The 20,083-nt window shown below is 37.1% G+C and overlaps 1 protein-coding gene across 1 annotated transcript in view; it reads left to right on the top strand.

Moving 5' to 3' along the window:
- Positions 1 to 19,841, top strand: part of Aff2 (AF4/FMR2 family member 2) — a gene marked incomplete at its 5' end in the record, with an annotated part of 51,485 nt that extends 31,644 nt beyond the window's left edge. Inside the window, 6 exon segments of the mRNA XM_032889505.1 lie at positions 1,701 to 1,837; positions 5,334 to 5,405; positions 5,770 to 5,863; positions 8,594 to 8,646; positions 13,774 to 13,964; positions 17,837 to 19,841. Coding sequence (XP_032745396.1) covers positions 1,701 to 1,837; positions 5,334 to 5,405; positions 5,770 to 5,863; positions 8,594 to 8,646; positions 13,774 to 13,964; positions 17,837 to 17,958 — 669 coding nt within the window.
- Positions 19,842 to 20,083: the final 242 nt, after the last annotated feature.

Below are 20,083 nucleotides of genomic sequence, written 5' to 3' on the forward strand. Positions count from 1 at the left end.
TGTGATCATGAGGGAAAAGGTTGAGACATTATCAAAAGAACAATATTTTCCTTGAGCTTTTATCTATCCTCCTGTTAGAAACATGTTTATAGTTTAAACCTCTCAATTTGTGAATGGAAATTAACTGATGTCATGGCTATGTACTTGTCTTTCTGGATTTCAGTAAGTTTTCCTTTTGGAAAAAATGATAGGTTTCACCTTAATAATGTTTAATGATAACTCACTTTCAAAACCCAAGATGTAGAAATTAATTCCCCAAAGGGAAAGCTACTTGAAGTCTGAAGACATAAGGAAATTATCTAATAAGACAAAGTAGAAAGAAAAGTTTACATGCAAGCATGAAGACACAAAAGAATCAGTAAAACCAAGAGAAAGAAAGTAGTTTACACACACACACACACACACACACACGCACACACACACGCACACACACACACACACACACACACACACACACACACACACACATATATATATATCAGTTTCAGAAGAGCAAGTTGAATGAATAGAAAATGGTAATTCTGTTCAATGGCTTACAGAAATCACAGAATTTCTCCAGTACATAGAAACTGAAGAACATTATTTTAAAGTCATTTACAATGAGAGATTCTTCAAGACCTCCAACTAATTATTGTGTGGTTGTATTTATTCCTTTTTCAGAGACAGCTACTCTGCCATTTTGAAAGTTGAAATCTTCACAATTGCATACACAATATTTGGATAAATGGTATACAAAATTTAAAATCGTTAAAGCTGCATTATACTTGTTCTTTTACATAAAGTTCTGTATTAGTGGATTTTTTTACATCCAACTGTCAAAAATTGAAGATGTAAAATCCTGTTATAAAATCCTCACTATGAAAGTGTCATATATAATATTCATTACACATGAAAAAGAATTCAGTATGGCTAAGCCAGTTTAATCATGATCATTATCAGGGCTAAAACCTTTTGCAATAAAATCTTACTAAAGTAAAATATTTAACAGTGCTATATTTTGGACACCATTTCAACCCATCATTTCCAATGAAAATGATGTGACTATTGTCTACTGTCACACTAGAACTTCTCCCTTTTCCATCTATTATTCTTTACCTTAGAATGGGATTGATATTCTCATGACGTTCTAAAGAAAGACATAGACTATGAAGATAACAAAAGCAGAGCTTAGTTGCAAGATCTGACTAAATGACACTTCAATGACTGGCCAATTCAGTATATTTACTGATTTGGAATGAGTCAAAGCATTTAGGTTGTAGTTGGCCCAAAATTGATGTGAACATCAACACTGTTGCCATAATCCATTTTGATGCCTTGGCTGCATTTTCCTTTTTTCAGCCAGCCACAGTTTCAGAGCAATAGAACCTTAAACTAGCTCTTTTATCACGGGTACCAATTTTTACACTGTTATCTCTCTGTATTGGGCTTGGTGTATCACCATATCTCAGCTTGGATATCTGGAAGAGCTAGTTCTTCATTGCAGAGACTGTCTCTTGCATTTCATCATGCTTAGCAGCACCTCTGGTCTCTGTCTTCTAGGTGCCTCCTGTTGCCCAGTGGTAACTACCTAAAGTGCCTCTACCAAATGATAAATGTTCCCTGAAACATAGGGACAAAAATTAATCACAAGTTGGAAATTATTCCTTTATATGAAGGAGAAAAGAAAGAGTATCATGTTGACAGTCATTTTCCTATTTCAGTTTGAGAAATTTGGCAAAGCTGTGAACTATGCAGATGCAGCCTTGTCCTTCACTGAGTGTGGCAATGCCATGGAACGTGATCCTCTGGAAGCGAAGTCCCCATATACCATGTATTCTGAGACTGTGGAGCTCCTCAGGTAAATGGCTTTCCTAGAGTCATATTCTTTAATTAATCTTAAACATTTAGAAGCTGTTAATATTTTTTGCTTAACTATCATTTCCACAATTAATGTGTCCAAAAGCCACTGTAATTAGTTCATGCCATTTTATTAATGCCATAGAATATTTATAATTGATGGACACTGTTTTATAAATTATCCCCTTCAGAGGTTATAATGTGAGTCTCATAATTGATAATATTCATAAAATTGAAGTTAAGATGTCGCAGGTGAAAGTAAAGTATAATTATTTTATCATTTGCTATTGACTTTCCTTTTCAAAACAAACTAGTGCTCTCCAGATTTCTATTAAGAGCCATATTTTCTTTTATTTTTCATTTTTATTTTGTATTACTTTATATCCTGATCACAGCCCCCTCCCACCTCTCTTCCCAGTCCCACCATTACAAATCCCTCCACCCCATTGCAGGAGGAGAAGGGGAGCCCCCCCTTGGATACCATGTCACTCTGGGGCATCTGACTAAACTATGCAAATTCAAATAAAATATGCTAAATAACAGGAAAATATTACAATGTTAATACCTATTTATAAACAAAAATCATATGGTAGACCTTTTCTATAATGCTAATGAGAGTAGAAATTTATCATTCAAAATTTCAAGCAATTTGACATTACATTAAGAAGCCATGTAAGCAACCATTTGTATCTCTGGACACAAGATTTAAATTTGAAATTTAAATTTCTTTAAAGACATTTCACAAAGCATGATTATTGTACTTTTCCTTTTTTGAACAAAACAATCTCTCCCAAAATACTGCATAGCTTCAAAATGAGACAAGGAGGTAATTCCAAAATGTTAAAAAAATTATTGGGACTCTCTTCATTTAATGTTTGTAAGAAAGTCACAGTCTACTAAATTGTGATGACAAAATAAAGGAAAGAAAGAAAAACATAACTCTATAAGTACAATATATACATATTATACATATATAATATATCAAGACTCAGAAGTAACACAAATATTAGAAGAGTAATTTAATAACATTGAACATTCAAAAATACTTTGCAGCATTGACAAAATATACAAATGTATTAAGCCTAAAACAGTAACATAAAAATGTGGAATTCTATTAATGTAAAATCAAGGCCTGAGGCATAGCTCATTGGTAAATGCTTGCCTATCATGTGGGAGACCCTAGATTTGATCTCTAGTACTTCAAACAACCATTTAGGTGCAGATCTATATATAAATTAAAAAATGAAAAAATGTTCGTATGTATCTAAATTAAGGCAGAAAGAATTAAGATTAAAATTGTAGTTGTAATTGTGAAAGTATAACATTATGGATGTTTTTCTTCTTATTCCTTTTTAAGGAAAGCATAAATTCTTCTAAAAGTCCACAAGTAGGGGCTAAAGAGATGGTTTAACATTTAAGGGTGCTTGCTACTCTTGAAAAGAACCCAGGTTTTATTCCAGTTTTTGGGGTTTTAACACACTCTTCCGGCCTCTGTGGGCTTCATGAATGAAGGACATGATTAAATAAACTTGTACAGACAACTCACATAAAAGAATAAAAATTCTTAAAATTCACAAGGTAAACACTAAATTTTACTCTGTGGTAAAAGCATGAAGTGAATTATTAAATAGTATTTATTTTCACTCAAACATATTTCTTCCTTAATTATTCCTAAAATAATTGTTCTTTGCTACTTATAATTTTCTTTACATGAGGCATTAGTATTCAAGGAAATGTATTTTAGTGGAACCTTAGTATAAGGCAATGGAGAAGTCTTTAAAAATTCTCTCCAAAGATTCTAAACTTGATTTTGAGTCAATTATAGATTCTGGTACCGTAGTAGGAACTAATGTGAGGAATTCTTGTGTAGCCTTCTCTAAATTTCCTGCAATCGTAATATCCTCTATAGTTGAAGTTCAGTATCAGAGCCAGGACACTGGCATTGACATAACCAAAGATATTCTTTTTTTAATTTCAGACTTTGTAAGAACTCACTTCTGAATTCTTTATATTTTTTAATAAGAGGAATTTCTTTTGGGAATAAAATGACTTGAAACAAACTAGGTCTTCAAGCCCATTTCAGCAATTGAAATTCCACCATCTAGTAACTTTCAAATGTGGTTGCAATTAGGGGATGACTGCAATATGAATATATTTTTTAGTAGTACAATATTGTATAGAAGAGATTTTTATTTCTGTCTTCCCAATGACATGCTAGCTACAGAAGAGAGTCCTATTTTTTCTTTCAAATAATTATAGTTGTCCTGAGCCCAGGGAATCTGCTATAGAAATGTATTTGGGCAAAAAAGAATGCACCACAATGACTTGACACTTTAGTAATCCTGCTGTTGAAGAAAGTTAGACACATTACATTATGAAAACCCCACTTCTCACCATTGCAACAACAGAAAGCACCTGCATCAAGTATGTAAGTCCCGTTGCCAAACACATTCACTCAACAGATTCTAAGAAGTTAGCATGAACGCAGGGCAGGTGACATGCTGAGGAGTATAGACTCTCGAGTGGGGTGAGCCAGGCTCTGGTGCTCTGGAGAGGCTGCTGTAAGTAGCACGTAAGAGGATACTACAGGCCCTCTATTGCCTTCTGTAAATGAGGGATAACCCGGGCAGCCTGCACATGCTCTCCACATTTTTCTGCCACAGTGAACTCGATTACTTATTCTCCTATAAGTACCCGTGAAATTGCATTAAATCTCAGACAATGATGTTATGCAATGGATTGATGTCTCAAGGCTCTGAATGCTCAGAATGAAATGTGCTCAACTAGAAGGGGAAAAAAAGAAAAAAAAAGGCACCACTTGATCTTTTATCACTGCAGCATGAAACGGTAACTATTAAAGAGAATAGGAAGGCAAAATATACAAGTCCCGTAAAGTAAAGTTGCTTAGACGTTAAAATGCTGTGAAATTAGCCCTCCTTTAACACACATATATGCACACCACACACCCATGTGAAGCATACACACATGCACGAATGCACGCATGCATGAATGCACGCTTTCTGTAAGAACATATTCAAAACTTGAGCCATTAGAAAAGAGTCTTTACCTGATTGAGGTCTCTGTAGCCAACGTCAGACGTAGTTCTTTATTGTTGCGTCACCTGTCATAATGTGAAGTGAGATTGACATATTTGCCCACCTTGCATATAAAACCAATAATATTGTTTACCTAGAAAACTCATAGAAACAATATTTTGCCAGCCAGCATTTGTACATAGCCAGAAACTCATGGAGTTTCCACAACATTATTCTAAAGCATGAGTCCACAATTAAACTGGCTTTTGGAGAGTTCAGTTCTTTATGTCACATCATGTTCCATTATGCTATGTGGGTAATCTTTTTGTATATGATTTTAAGAAAGGACCATCTGACCTCTGCATTTAATGGAAAGGAGGGGAGCCTATGTCATTTTTGGCAATCAGAATTTTGAAAGGTAATCCAGATTCCACTTAAGTATTTCTTTATGTTTTTTCAAAGGTACGCAATGAGACTGAAGAACTTTGCAAGCCCCTTGGCTTCTGATGGGGACAAAAAGCTAGCAGTATTATGGTGAGTCACACAGAGACTAGAAGGAAACTGCTGAAATGTTGTAGAGGGATGCGAATATTCCACATCAACTCAAGCAGCTTACCTCAGCTCATCATTCTGGCTTTCTGGTGAACCGTTAAAGGATAACTAATGGATGTCTTTAGTTGCTTACTAAACATCTACTCTTCCACCCCACTCCACTGCAATTTGCACCCTTCTCAAAATGGGATATTAATAATTTTGACTCCTATTGTTAAGTGTCTTTATTTCCAAATGTTCCTCAATCTGAGATTAAACAATGACTATAAAATGTGACATCTTGTATTTAACAGTATATGGTCTTCATGAGACCTGTCATTAATTTAATCCTTTTATCCTCACCCAGCTACCGATGCTTGTCACTTCTCTACTTGAGGATGTTTAAGCTGAAGAAGGACCATGCTATGAAGTATTCCAGATCACTGATGGAATATTTTAAGGTAGTAATTCTTTTGTATGATTCATACTTAGACGGTGACCAAAATCCTAGTGAAACAGGCTGGAAATATTAACCAGATGTCAGATAACTAAGAGAAGAGAGATACCACCATAAGCCTAACCTCTTTTCCTTCAGCTCACCACAGCCTTCCAACTCTTTAGGGAGAAGATACAAAGTAATGCAAATGGTCTACAGCAGTCTCTTGATTGCAATGAGAGGAAATGGAGGTTATCATTACTTGTGTACAAACTCATTTAAAATTCTAGCCAAGAAATTATTTAGCTGTGACAGAAGTCAACATGGCCATATTGATACCAGGTGGACAACTGTTTATGCCTCTGAAAGTCTTTTGCCCTTGGGAAACCTTGGTGTGCCACGGTTTCAGTTTAAGGAATTTGATTGCATTGATTACCAAAGAAAATAAATGGACAAAGTTATCCTCTAGAAAAGTGAGGTCGTTGGATTTTGTTTGTTTTGTTTTAATTTACAAATGAAGAAAGTAACCACAAAGTATAATACCAATATTTGAAAATAAACCAACATAAAATCCAAGCAGTAGTCTGGTACTAGACTTGGCTACTCTATGCTCTAATATGTCTTTAGTCTATTAACACTGTCCATAATTTAGAATTGAGGTCATTCATTGCTCCTTTCTTTAGGCCTGACCTTAAAGAAAAATGACTTTTTGCAAATATGTGAGACCACTTGGCCACAATGCACCTAGTAGTTGTCTGAGGTTAACCACATCATGACCTTGTAGCAAGTATCCCATGAGTACCAGTGTATGTCTGCATGATGACACTGTGATTCATTTGGAATTATGAACAAGATTCCCAGTTACTACATAGTGTGGATGTAATGCCATGAAGGTAGTGCTCATGTGGGTGAAAAGACCCCCAAAAAACAAACAAAAAAAATCAAGAAACCAGAGTGTCAAGTTCTATTCCCCAAACAAGTGCCCTTGGCTAAGGTCTCTGAGACTATGCATTTCTGACAGAAGGAACAGCCATTCAGAGCCTGCCCCACATATGGCATATATACATATATATACACACACAGCCACCAAAACTAGATAAGAAGTGCATGCTGACAGGAACTGGATATAGATGTCTCCTGAAAGAAACAGTCAGAGCATATCAAATACAGAGGCGAATGCTAGCAACAAACCACTGAACTGAGAATGGACCCCCATTGGAGGAATTAGAGAAAGGATTGAAAGAGCTGAAGCAACCCCATAAGAACAATACCAACCAACCAGAGCTCCCACGAACTAAACCACTACCCAAAGAGTATACATGGACTGACCCATGCCTCCAACTGTATATGTAACAGAGGATGATGGCCTTTTTGGGCACCAAAGGAAGGAGAAGCCCTTGGTCCTATAAAGTCTGGACCCCCTAGTGTATGGGAATGTCTGGCGGGTGGGGGGGGGGGGGAGGTGGATAGGGAGGAGAACACCCTTATAGAGGAAGGGAAGTGGGAGGGGATAGGGGCTTATAGACAGGAAACCTGGAAAGGGATTAACATTTGAAATGTAAATAAAATAATATCCAATTAAAAAAAGAGGATGTGCATTTCCAACAACTTTGCAAGTAATTCTCATGCTGCTGGCCTTTTCATCTCACTGATAGCCACTATTCTAATTAGCTGTCCTCTGGGCCTTGTGTGGGAACTGGAAAACACCAAACAGATAGATGCTAAGTAGCCCATGAATGTATTGTGCTCATTTAGTTTTAAACTGAATACACACTATGTCTGTGACCCCAGAGCAACACTGAATTTGTACTAACTCTAGCAAATGCTAGCTATCCTTTCAAAGGCCCCTTTTACAAGAGGGGCTGGATAGGAAGAGCAGAGGACCAGAGGGTGGTAGAAGACACCAGTCTGGCTACAATTGCCAAGAGAAGGCCTGGCTCACACTGGGGTCACAATGAGCTGGATCCCTCTCCTGTAATGTTATATGCTGGGATATCAGGTTTTTCTTTCTTCCAAAAGGGTGTGGCTAGAAAACAAAACAAACCAAGACCAAAACCCAAAACAAAACAAACAAACAAACAAAACCCCAAACCAACCAACCAACCAACCAAGAAACAAATGAACAAAAACCAGGAAGCCTGTACTTTAAATCAGCTAGATTCTGTCAGAGAAACAAGAGAAGGTTTTGAATTCCAACTTCTTTTGCAATGTAGTTCTGAACTAATTGCATTGCTAAACAGAGAAAACAACCAGCCATGAAAATTTGCATGTAAAGACCATAAATCACAACGAGTCCTGAAAACAAACAGTGAACAAAATATATTGCTTGATTCTGACATCTTCCTTAGATATCAGACATTATAGCCTAGCTTGTATCCCATGGAAGAAGTTTGCAACTAATGCTAAAGGTGAAGGAAAAACTTACTTGTTCTCTGAAGGGCTTGTTTTTGCAGAATAAATTTCAGATGAGGATAATTAAACCACTTCTTGGAGAACTGAGTCTGATTTCACTGGGCCTTTTAGTATATAAGATCTTTCATCAAGTGACTTTCATGGTCCTGATTGGAGCCCACTAATTATCCTAACCAGCTATTTTCATCGAGTGTGCGTCGTGGTGTGCTGATGTGCACATACATCCTAGCTCTGCATCCCGAAATGCTGCAATCAATATTAATGTACTCTAAATCACACTTACATCTGTTTCTGAATTAATAAACACAAAATAGATGTCCTTACTTCCCTCTCTCTCTTTCAGCAAAATGCTTCAAAAGTGGCTCAGATCCCGTCTCCTTGGGTAGGCAACGGAAAGTAAGTATGCTACCAAAAACTGCTTTTGCATGGAAATGAATGATTGGATAGACCCACATATTTTGCATTGATTGCTCAAGAGTGAAGGACAATTTCAAGACTCCAGTCATTTTTCTACACACAGAATTCTAGCCAGGTTTTAGCTGATGGAAAGACAGGAAAGTTTTAAATGATGTGGTTCCTCAAAGATCTATAAGCTAAATTACTGCTATAAACTACCTGCTAATGAGCTGGCAAGCAACATACCATTTCTGGAAGGTGGGATAAAGTTAAATCCACTGCAATGATTTGTCAGTGATTCACTTGGTAATGAAAAGTCAATGAAATATTCATTGATATATGGTAAGTGATGTTTAATAAAACCAAAGGCATAATAGAGCTAAAAATGTGAACGTACTTAGCCAATTATCTGGGCATTCATGGAGATTTTTATATCAGTTCTAAAAGACCTTGATCTTAATAGAAAAGGATGTACTCTGATACTGAGGTAAGACCTCATGGATGGATCCAGACTTATAGCTTTATTTAGAGTCCTATCAGCTTAGGGTCCACCCTAGACTTCAGGACAATACAGAGAGAGTCTGAGGGAGACTCTTGCTATAGAATCAAGGCTACTCTCCTAGAGTTACCCTTCACCCTTTGAAATGAAAGGGGCCAAGTTTTATGCTAACTCGGGGCTTTGGAGGAGATGATCCTGACAGAGGGCAATTATGAAGCCCAATCTGTCTCCATAATGTGCTTTTGCTAACTTTCCTGACTAGACATCTCATCTCTTGTTTCAAAAGTATCCCATCTCTTCCAAGCTTATTTCCTGTCTGTATAGGAAGAACAATTAGAAGTCAGTGAACACATACACAGTGAACCTGTTATATCTGTTTTTTTCCAGTTTTTATCAAATTCTTGCACCTCTGATCAAAACGCCTTCCTCATGAGTAGAATAGCCTTGACTGCCACTCTATAAATATCTACAAAGTGTACTCCAAAAGCGTGGGCCAGCGAACTTTACTCTGAGATCATAAAACCATTCAGATCGAGGGAACAAATCCATTAAGAACTACGCATTAGCTCAATTACTGTGCTGAAAGAAAGCACCACTTCAATAGTTGAATTAGGTCTTACTCTTACATTGACAAACAAAAGGAAAGACAGTTTCTCTCTCTGGAAGTTCAGAAAATAAAAATAACCACTGAAAGAACCAGAGAAAGCTATTTTCTCTGAGCACAGAATAAAGGAAGGGCAAGTTCATGTAAGCAGCTAGTAAAAATCATTGGGACTAATATATAATATACATATATATATATACATATACATACATATATAGAGATAGATATAGATAGATATAGATATAGATATGGGTGGGGGCATTAAATTCAGAAATGGAAGAACACAAACACATTCTAAGCTTGTGAGGTCACATTAAAAGACTCATGTAATACTTCTTGAGCAGCTTCAGCCTAATGAAAGTACACACATTTAGATTGACAGTCATGCTGTGATGTGGTGTGGTGTAGCATGAGGTGGGACAGGGAGTGTGTGTGTGTGTACTTCTAAATAAAATTTCAGATTATTTTTCAATTTATATGAAGAATTGAATTGGAATTTCAGTGCAGATTACATTATTCTGTAAATTTTTTCTGGGAGGATGGCCATTTTCACAATATTAATCCTACCAATCCAAAAACATGGGAGGTTGTTCCATCTGTCTTCTGGTTCTTCAATCTTTTTGTTCAATGCCTTAACATTTGTATTATATTAAATTATACTTAATCTCATGGAAGGAGCTAAAAAGAGGATAATGTCAAAAACTGACTGAGACAAGACAGGAAGCAGTGGTACAATTGTGATTAAGCCATGGAATATCTGAAATGAGATTTCTGAGCAAAGAGAAATGGGGGGAAGTATTGTAAAAATATAAAAAATAAAAGTCTGTTATTCCCCACTAGGTCCAGCACCACAGTGCTCCAAATAACTGCTGGATATCTTAATCTCAATCAGCAAAGCCTCTCACCTGCTTTGCTCCATCTCATATCACACTGCCAAAGGCCTCTATCTGAGCCTTCAGCAATCTTTCCATCTATCTAGTTCCCAAGGCAGGTTTCCATGCCAGAAACACACATCCCAACTCTGTGGTGGCCCAGACCAGATGCCCCACACTCCATTACACTTAAATCTATACATGAAAGAATACACAACACAATAACTTTTGACCCAATTGATATGATATAATTGCCCACCTAAACATACAAAGCCCAGTACCATCCATCCCTTAAGAGCATTGATAACAACCTGTAAATACACAGAGCGGAATCTTAACGTCACCTGCCATGTTGTCCACCAGCTACTCTCCGTCCATCCTGTCTCTTCCTCTTTCCGTTCCAGTCTCCTCCTCTTCCTTCAAACTTTTCTCCCGCCCATCCTTCCTTCTCATCCAATGACAGGCCTCCTCCTATCCTTTACCTGCCCTCACCTGTATTTTACAATTTAAATGGTGGAAGGGTTCTGGTGAAGTCATGTGAGTCCTGAGTATGTGACTAGGCAGTTGTCCTTGAGGCAGTGGAATTAGCATCAAAATACAGATTATTCCAGGGCAAACCACAACAGGGTAGTGTGTGCCCCATGAGGTCAAGGGAGAGCAAGGGAGTAATGTGATGGTTTGATACATATATAAAATATATAATGATCAAATCCAGATAATTAAAATGCCATGTTTCTAAGTATATACTTCCTATGTTCGCTAATAATCTTAGGATCCCTCTCCTTAAAAAAAATACAGTAAGTTCATAAAAATGGTACTTGCCCTACTGTAAGTATAACACTACACCTTATTCCTCTTATGTAAATAACTGCATTTTGGATCAGTTTCCAAATTTTCCAGCTTCTTAGCCTGTACTGCAGTGATTCTCCTCACTGCATCTAAAAGCTCTTTTTCTAAACTTGCTCTTCTATGTGTGAGGAAAAAACCAAACTTTCCAAGAACTATAAAACAAAGCAGCATGTGTTCTTTCTCCCTTTTGGTCTACAAACATGACAGAAAACATTGTAGGAAAATAAGGCCTATCAAGTAGAATGGCAATTTTGTGCTAAGATGAGTTTGGAGTTCTGATGTCTTAGGATTCTAGCACATATAGTTCCTTTTTCAACACGTATCTCCTGGCAGATTGTTATCTCCAGAGATTACAAATGAGAGAATGTATGAATTGCTAGCTATAAACTAACATTTAGGAGTTAATTATAATTATCAAAGAGAAAGATTATAAAATAGTACATATGACTAGCCCTGTTTGCTACTTGTTCCTCGGCTTGGAAATTCCCTTATGTTATCCTGCCATGAGAATAAGTCATACTATGGTGAAGCAGAAAAATATGTCAGAAATCATAAACATAGGTGGGACACCCCACATGTTCTTATACCACACATATTCATAGTGGATTTGAAGATCTACTTTCTACCAAAACCAGAACACTCCATAAGATAGACAGAAATACATGAACTTTCTCTCATGAAGGAAGGAACAATTTATATATGTCCGAAGAAGAGGATTTCATCTTCTATTCTTCACAGAGCTTATCAACAGCACTTCAGCATCTTGGTATATGTGACCTATTTTCCAAATCAAATGTATTTGAGCAGGTGTAGACTGAGAAACACAGCCACCTTGGAAATGCCAAATTTCCAATAATAAAAGTTGGAAAAGTACCCGAGCATAGAACATGATACAGGGCCCCTTGATGGTGCTCTGGGGTGGAGAAGAGGTTTCTTCAAACAGGCAGACTCTTAAACATAGTTCTGATTAATTTCTGCTGTTTATGTGTATGTTTTGTTGCCTAGGCTAGTCTCAAATCCCCATCATCAACAACCTTCACTTCTGAGCCTCTCAAGTATCTGCAATTACAGCACTGTATTGCCACATAGGGATGCCTATTTGTTTTACTCCTTCAAAATGTCTTGCACACAGTGTATATATTTGTGGCTGCTCATGTATTCAGTCCTGTCCTTAGGCAAGTTTGCATCAGGCTATCCTAAACTCAGGCCCTGAAAAACATCACATCTTTGCTGTGTGTACCCAACAGGTAACTCATTGTTACTGATGTTAAAGAACTCAATGAAAATCTGTCCAAACACTAGAATTGTCAAAAGTAAGAACTTTGAAGCCTCCTCCTTATAAACCAGCATGATGATAAAGTCATCAATGAACAGTCCATCTATGTTGCACATCTTAAAAAAATCCTGAAGTCTTACTGTTCTTTCTAGCTTCTCCAATGCTGTACCTCAAAGGGCTTTGACAAACTGCACTTGGATTATTGTGGCAAATGTATCTGTAATGACCTGTCACTGTGGTTTCCACAAAACAATTTGAAGATAGACCAATATTGTATGTCATGTCTTCTGTCAGTTACCATTCTGAAGCAGGTAGAGAAAGCATCAAAGCTCTGAGTGGTTTCTTTTTCTTAAACATTGTTATATGTCTTATATACTCAAAGTTAGAGCCATATTTGTAAGTAAAAATATTTATCCAACACTCTATCCCTCTTCTCCTCCCTCTTCCTCTCCCTCTACCCTCTCACTCTCTCTCTCCCCATTCCTCTCCCCTCTCCTCTCCTCCCCTCCCTGTCCCTGTCCCTCCCTCCCTTTCTCTATCCCTCCTGCCTCCCCTTTCTCTGTCATTCCTTCTTCCTCTCTCTCCTTCTCCCCTCTCCCTCTCCTTCTTTCCCTCTCTTTATTTTAAAAAAACCCAGCAGTATACTGAAGGGCTCTCCAATTTTAGAGGCACTGAGCACTTCAATGTTTCTAGTTAAAAAAATGAATAAAGATGAGTTTTTTTTTTTTAGGGCCAGCACTATAGACCTCGGTGGGTTAGTCAGATAATATAGACCTACAGTGTCAAAATGTTTCTCCTACACTAGATTCTCTGAATAAATATATGATGTTGAAAGAACCTGTAGGATCTGAAAAGGACCAAAGAGATATGGACATGCATCTTTTTCACACTAAAGTTCTCTTTGGTTAGTGGTATTCTGAAGAGCTATCCCAGTGTGATAAGGGATCCTCCATGCTCTCTGCATCCAAAACTGCAGTCACTCTTCCCTACCAACTTAATCTGGCCTGTCTCTTTCCCTTTTTTCCAGGAATACCCCATCCCCAGTGTCTCTCAACAATGTCTCTCCCATCAACTCAATGGGGAATTGTAACAATGGCCCAGTCACCATTCCCCAGCGCATCCACCACATGGCTGCTAGCCATGTGAATATTACCAGTAATGTGCTTCGGGGCTATGAACACTGGGATATGGCTGACAAGCTGACAAGAGACAATAAAGGTATGGTTATCTGGTGTATTCTTTGCCTTGAAGGACTAGGTCCCTTGTGACTGTTAGCCTTATATTATTCAGTTCTGATTTCTATGTCTTAGGTGAAAGGAAGTTAGCTTAGAGCTGACATAGTAATTTATTTTAACACTTGGATTCATTCAAGGTCTAAATATTTCTTCTCTTTTAAAGCTTAAACTAATCTAATCTGTAATGTATTCACAAATGACAGTTTCAGAGTTTCACTCAGTGACAAGGATCATAGAGAAATAATTGCTAAGGCAAAAGGAGTGAGTGATTCAAAAATTAATTAAGGTCCCCTTGGCTACTGTGTGTATTTTGAAAGGTGAGGTGGAACTAAGGTCAAGTACCTTCATTATACTCGTCAGCTACAGATGAATACATGACAACACAGTTTGCATTTATAAGTAAGGAGTAAAGTTCATCTGGAATTTCTTCACACCCTGACAGGAAGATCAAGGTTCTATTTATGGGAAGACACAAGATGTGCTACAGAACAAATGGAAAGAAGACCCTGCTTTACCAGGGTCAATAATCATTGATGACTTGTGCTGCTATCTGTGACCCCAGCCATCATTCAGACTCAAAATAAAGCCTCGACAACCTAATGTCATTGGAAAGTAAAACGAAAACCACACTTTCAGTTTAGCTATTCACTTGCTGTGGCTCTTTTAGCCCACTAATTGCAAACAAGGTAGAGACTCCTGGGGATCTATTAGAACCAAACCCGAAAGAGGTAACAAGCAGGCTAAAGTAATAGAAATAATACCAGCAGTGTCAAATAATTATTCTCCTCCACAATCTAAGTTGCTTGGGGTTGATATGAGTTTTGCTAGGTCCTGAGCAGTATGAGCTTTGAGGATGCAGGACACACACACACACACACACACACACACACACACACACACACACACACACACGCTTGCATGCGCGCCGCACAGGTAGAGTAAAATAAATTTAGGTGGAAAGTGATTTATAGAAGAAAACAACTCAAACTCTTCCACATACAAACATATGTGTACTCCTGTGCAAGCATCGGAGTACATGTGTGTATATATAACACATACAATTCTAGGTTACCAAAGCTCATTTCATTATTTGAGACATAGACTTGACTCTGAACCCAGCTTTCAGTATGTACTGACTCCTGAGAGCATATACACATCCTTACATCCTTGTGTATATTGAGTCCTATGTCCAAGGTACTATACTATTTGTTGTGTGTTGTCTTATTTGTCGTTATTTTATAGATGAAGACACTGAGGATATTTGAGGTTAAACATTTTCCCATTGTATCAGAACTCTGTAAGTGTGCCAGAAGCAGGAAAAGAATGTCAAAGGATCTGATGAGTTAAAACCAATAGGATACTCTACTTATCTAGAAAACATATTTTGAGGCAGGTGTTTAGAGACCTTTGGTAAAAGCTTTGAACTCAGTTATCTGAACAAAGGAAAGTCTTACATAGTCTACATTCCTAGACTTCTAGAAACCCAGATATAAGTTGCCTAGGTAACTATGCCCCCACAAAGGCTCTAGAACTGTGAACAAAGACCTAGGCATATTGAGATATGTCTGGTTTATCTGGTTCTAATCTGTCTTATTTTATATCAGTGAGAGATTTTAATATTTATAGATTTCCTTTATAATTGCATTCACTTTAAAAATCTGTTCAAGTAGTTTCTTTTAAGTGAAGAGCAGAATTTTCCAAGAGCAGCATGATGACTGTGCTGAATCTAGGGTGAAATAGTACTAATCTTGTCATTAGCATAGCCTGCCAAGGAGTTGCTAAATTCTTTGCCTAATATTGAATCCAAACAACACTGTCACTGTACCAACAGAGAGAATACATTCTGATAATTGTGCCACTGACTTTTCAGGGCCTGGAAGCGTCTCTAATTTGGAATGTTGCTTTACTTGCCTTTAATTCTGCAGACATGGTCATTTATGACTTGCTGGGACGTAGGAGTGTTCTAATATCCACTGGTGCAGAGAGGGGATGACATAACTTGGGAGCTTCTTTTGATAGAAAACTTCACATCCCACTCACAGAAAGCTGTGACATCGAGATGGGCAGTGTTGGCTCTTTTGGTAGAAAACCTCCATTCCTGTCAGTGCATGCCCACTCTTGTGGTTGCAGATAGTTTATTACGGAAGGCTTGTCATGAAACAGGCCAATGGACTAATCTACTTTCTGCCCTTTGTTCAGAAAGTCCTATCCCTATATACTCCAGCTACATAAATTATCCTATTGAAGTAGTCATTAAAATGATGACTTGGCAGTCTGACTTAAAATGCCAAAGACAGCTTTGCACAGAATCTTCTGGGGATGTCTTAGCTCACATAAAGCTCACATTCATTCAACAAAGACTAGTTGTTTAACATTTTTCTTAGTATTATGTTACCAAGGAAAAAATATTCGATGCCAGAAGTAATTTACTCCATTGTCAGCAGAAATTCTTTTTATTGCATTGCTCAGGTTAAAAAGTATCACATAATCAAATGAAGTTGATACCTGGAGAAGAAGCCCATATGTTCTATAAAACATAAAGAATAAACGCACTGTTCAGTGAAATACCATCTGCTGAGCAATCAAGTACATGTAATCTACGCATAGAAATTGCTTTCTAAGAAGGCAGAAAGGTGTCTCAGCCACTTTAAAACAGCCATCCAGTTCTACCCCTACCCTGGATTTTAATTTTTCATCTTCATCAAGCACAGGCATAGTTTCTTAGAGAAGGCTGAGGCTACTTTTCCTGTGGGGAGCTTACAAGAAAAAAATGCTAGTAAGACCTCTTGAGACAAAATGTCAGACAAGTAAAGTGGGAAAAAGGGGTGCCTAGAAAGTTTTTCAGACACCATATAGTCTTCCCCACATATACCACCCCAAAACAGGTATTTTAATATGCAAGTCAAAGAGGTGAATAGTTAGTAATGTAGCTTCAGGACCACCCCATTTCCCAAGTCAACCAGATGTAACCATACCCAAGAGAGTGGTAGAAGTTGTCATGTGGTAAATACTTGCTAGTCATTTTCTACCCCTACAAAATCAGTACTAAGACTTCCTAACTCAGACTCTTCCAAGACATCCATTTAATGTTGGATGACAATGTTTCCATTTGCTGTTTAGCTTCATTGAAGTTTCCTATACTCTGTGAGTAAAAGTCAGGAGAAAAAGTTCATTTGGACCAAAGGAAAATATATTTTTAATTTAATTGAATATAAAATTAAAAAAATCTTTACATCAGAGAATTCATGATGTTTATTGGACCTCCTCATTGTATATGGAAGCATTCATAAAAATAAAGCTATTATAGTAAGATATTTGACTATTTCTGTATATACATTATGTGCATTTTACAATACATAAATAGTTTCATAAATTTACAGAAAAATGTAGCCAAAAATATATGTGTCTGTATGTTTGTGTTTGATAATGTAACAAACTTCTAGAGGATGGTAATGTACTTTAAAAATATGATGTTTGAGAAAGAATATAGTCATATAAAATGTACTTAACATGAATTAATAGATTTAACTGAGTTTTGGTTCACTAATCACAATAACATAAACATTCTGTTGTTAAAATTTTGATGTTAATTATAAGCAGACTCTCTCTCTCATATATGTGTATGTGTGTGTGTGTGTGTGTATTTTATAGATAGATACATAGATAATTTAGATTCCCTAGTAATTCCTTTATATCTTTCTTGAATGAAGGAGTAGGATGGATGAACAAATGATTAAGTCTTTCAATGTCCAGGTGATTGTAGTATTGACTAATACAACAATCTGGTATTTTAATCTGGTGCATAGTTTTATCGTGTTCAATAAAGGCTTGACCAAGTACTACTCTCATTTTCAGAGTTCTTTGGTGATCTGGATACACTGATGGGGCCTCTGACCCAGCACAGCAGCATGACCAATCTTGTCCGCTATGTTCGCCAGGGACTGTGTTGGCTGCGCATTGATGCTCATTTGTTGTAGTGGGCACTCTCCCATCTCACGGATCAGCACTCATCCCTCTACCTTTACCAGTGCCTTGATGGTCACTGGTGGAACTCCACTCATTTGGAAAATTTCTCTTTCATTATGTTTGTTTTTATGCATTTTTGATATCTGTGAAAAACTGAAGTCATTGTAAGTGAACACTACAATGTGAGAGAAGTGTATGTTTTATTTTTTAATATTTGATATGCATTACTCATATCTCCTTATTTTTGTGCTTTATGGAATGAAAATCCCTACAATCTTGAGTTAAGTCCACACGATTCTAAACAAAGAATGAGAAGCACATGTGATGATGACAGGTCCCTGAGAACTCAATGAAGCATCTAACATGCATCTGGAGAAGGGACCTGCAGAGATCTCCGCAGTAGCCATTCCCCAAACCAGACTCTTGGGTCCAGAAAAGAATGTATCTCAGAATTCATTGTTAAACAATTTCTGTGGTTCCCATAGACTAAATCTTCAGGTGAGAATCTCCATTGTCAAACCCACAGATTTGATATTCTAACCACGTGATAAAATCAAGGTTAGCAAGCAAAACACAAGCCTAAGAATTCTACTCTTGAAATGACACACAAGACTCTTTTGTTAACATCCTATTCCTGGTTACCTATGCTTTTCTAATATTTTAATGATGAGGAAGAGGAGAAAAACTTAATTCCATAACTTTGCCATCAGCTGTTATAAACAATGTAAAACTTAACTCCTCACCTGAGATTGTCTTTGCACAAAACTCTCCTTTACAAGATGCACATCTTCATCATCAAAATTTCACACTTAGCTAGACTTAAGAAATCAGACTGGACTGACAGCTGTCCTCCCAGAAATCCATGCCTTGGCCTCATTTTCAGCCAGTAGGCAAATCCATAACTTCATATATTTTTGATAGATGTGCATATAAAATTGTGGAATCAAAAGTCAAGTTATGACTTTTTAAAATTGATAATGCACAATTTATTTCCCAGTGTCCTTGCTATCTGGACTTTCTAAATATTATCCACATTTTTTATTTTTTAGATATTTTTCTTTCAGCTTTGCTTGATGATTTCTTTCCAAAGATCTTGGCTAAAATACAGTCATGGTTTTTTGTTAAAGTTTACATTAGTATAAGTCATTTACATGAAAATTCCAAAGAAAACACTAAATTCTGTAAGTAATACCTAATTTTCTTTTTATAAAATGAAAATCTTAGGTAGTGCTTCACCCTAGGATCCTTGGAATGAATCTTGAAGTTTGGGAACAGTTCACCTAATTTGGAGCATTTCCTTATGAATTATGACTATCTCTCTTTATGATTCTCTACATTCATCTTATGTCCCTAAAAATCACCCTGTAAATACCATCTTCAGTGTTCCAGCTCACCAGAAAATTTCTCCAGCTATAGTAAACACTATGCATTCATTAGTTACTTGTAATTGCCTGCTGGCATATAATTCTGTATAACCTTTAATCTGCTGAGTTATTGAATTCTAGTCACTGAGTTATGACCAGATAAATAATAGATATGTACATGAAAATTGCAAACTTGTATGATTTCTAAAGCAAGTCATGCAGGTCTGTGATAAGAACTTCAGGCAATCACTCTGTATTCTCACTGTAAAAGTTAGGTACTTCCCTAGTTGCAAAAGAGCCAGATTTGAGTTCTGCTCTGATCATATTTGAGTTTAAGGCCCTTTGTGGTATAATAAAGGTAAGGAAGTTGCATTCCAATGGCTAAAGCCATGCTGTTTCTATGGCTGATGGGTGTACCCCAGCAGCTGAAGCCTGCACTTTTTATGCTCCCAATGTGGTTGAGCTTTAAACCTACAGTTTCAGCAACAACACTTACTTATGCACACACACACACACACACACACACACACACACACACACACACACACACAAATGAAATCTAAATCTTCTCTCTGCCTCTCAAATGAGGAAAATAAAAATATGAAAGACAGAACACCCCAAATGGGTGTCACATGAAAATAAAATGAGCTGATGACTTTGCTAACTCAAGTTCTCTGTTTTCCATGGCAAACCAGGAAGCTCTCTTGGCTTGACTTGTAAATTAAGCCTACTCCACATCCTAGGCCTTCATAGATTCACACACAGATTAATT

This window comes from Rattus rattus, chromosome X, assembly GCF_011064425.1.
Source record: "Rattus rattus isolate New Zealand chromosome X, Rrattus_CSIRO_v1, whole genome shotgun sequence".
NCBI lineage: Eukaryota > Metazoa > Chordata > Mammalia > Rodentia > Muridae > Rattus > Rattus rattus.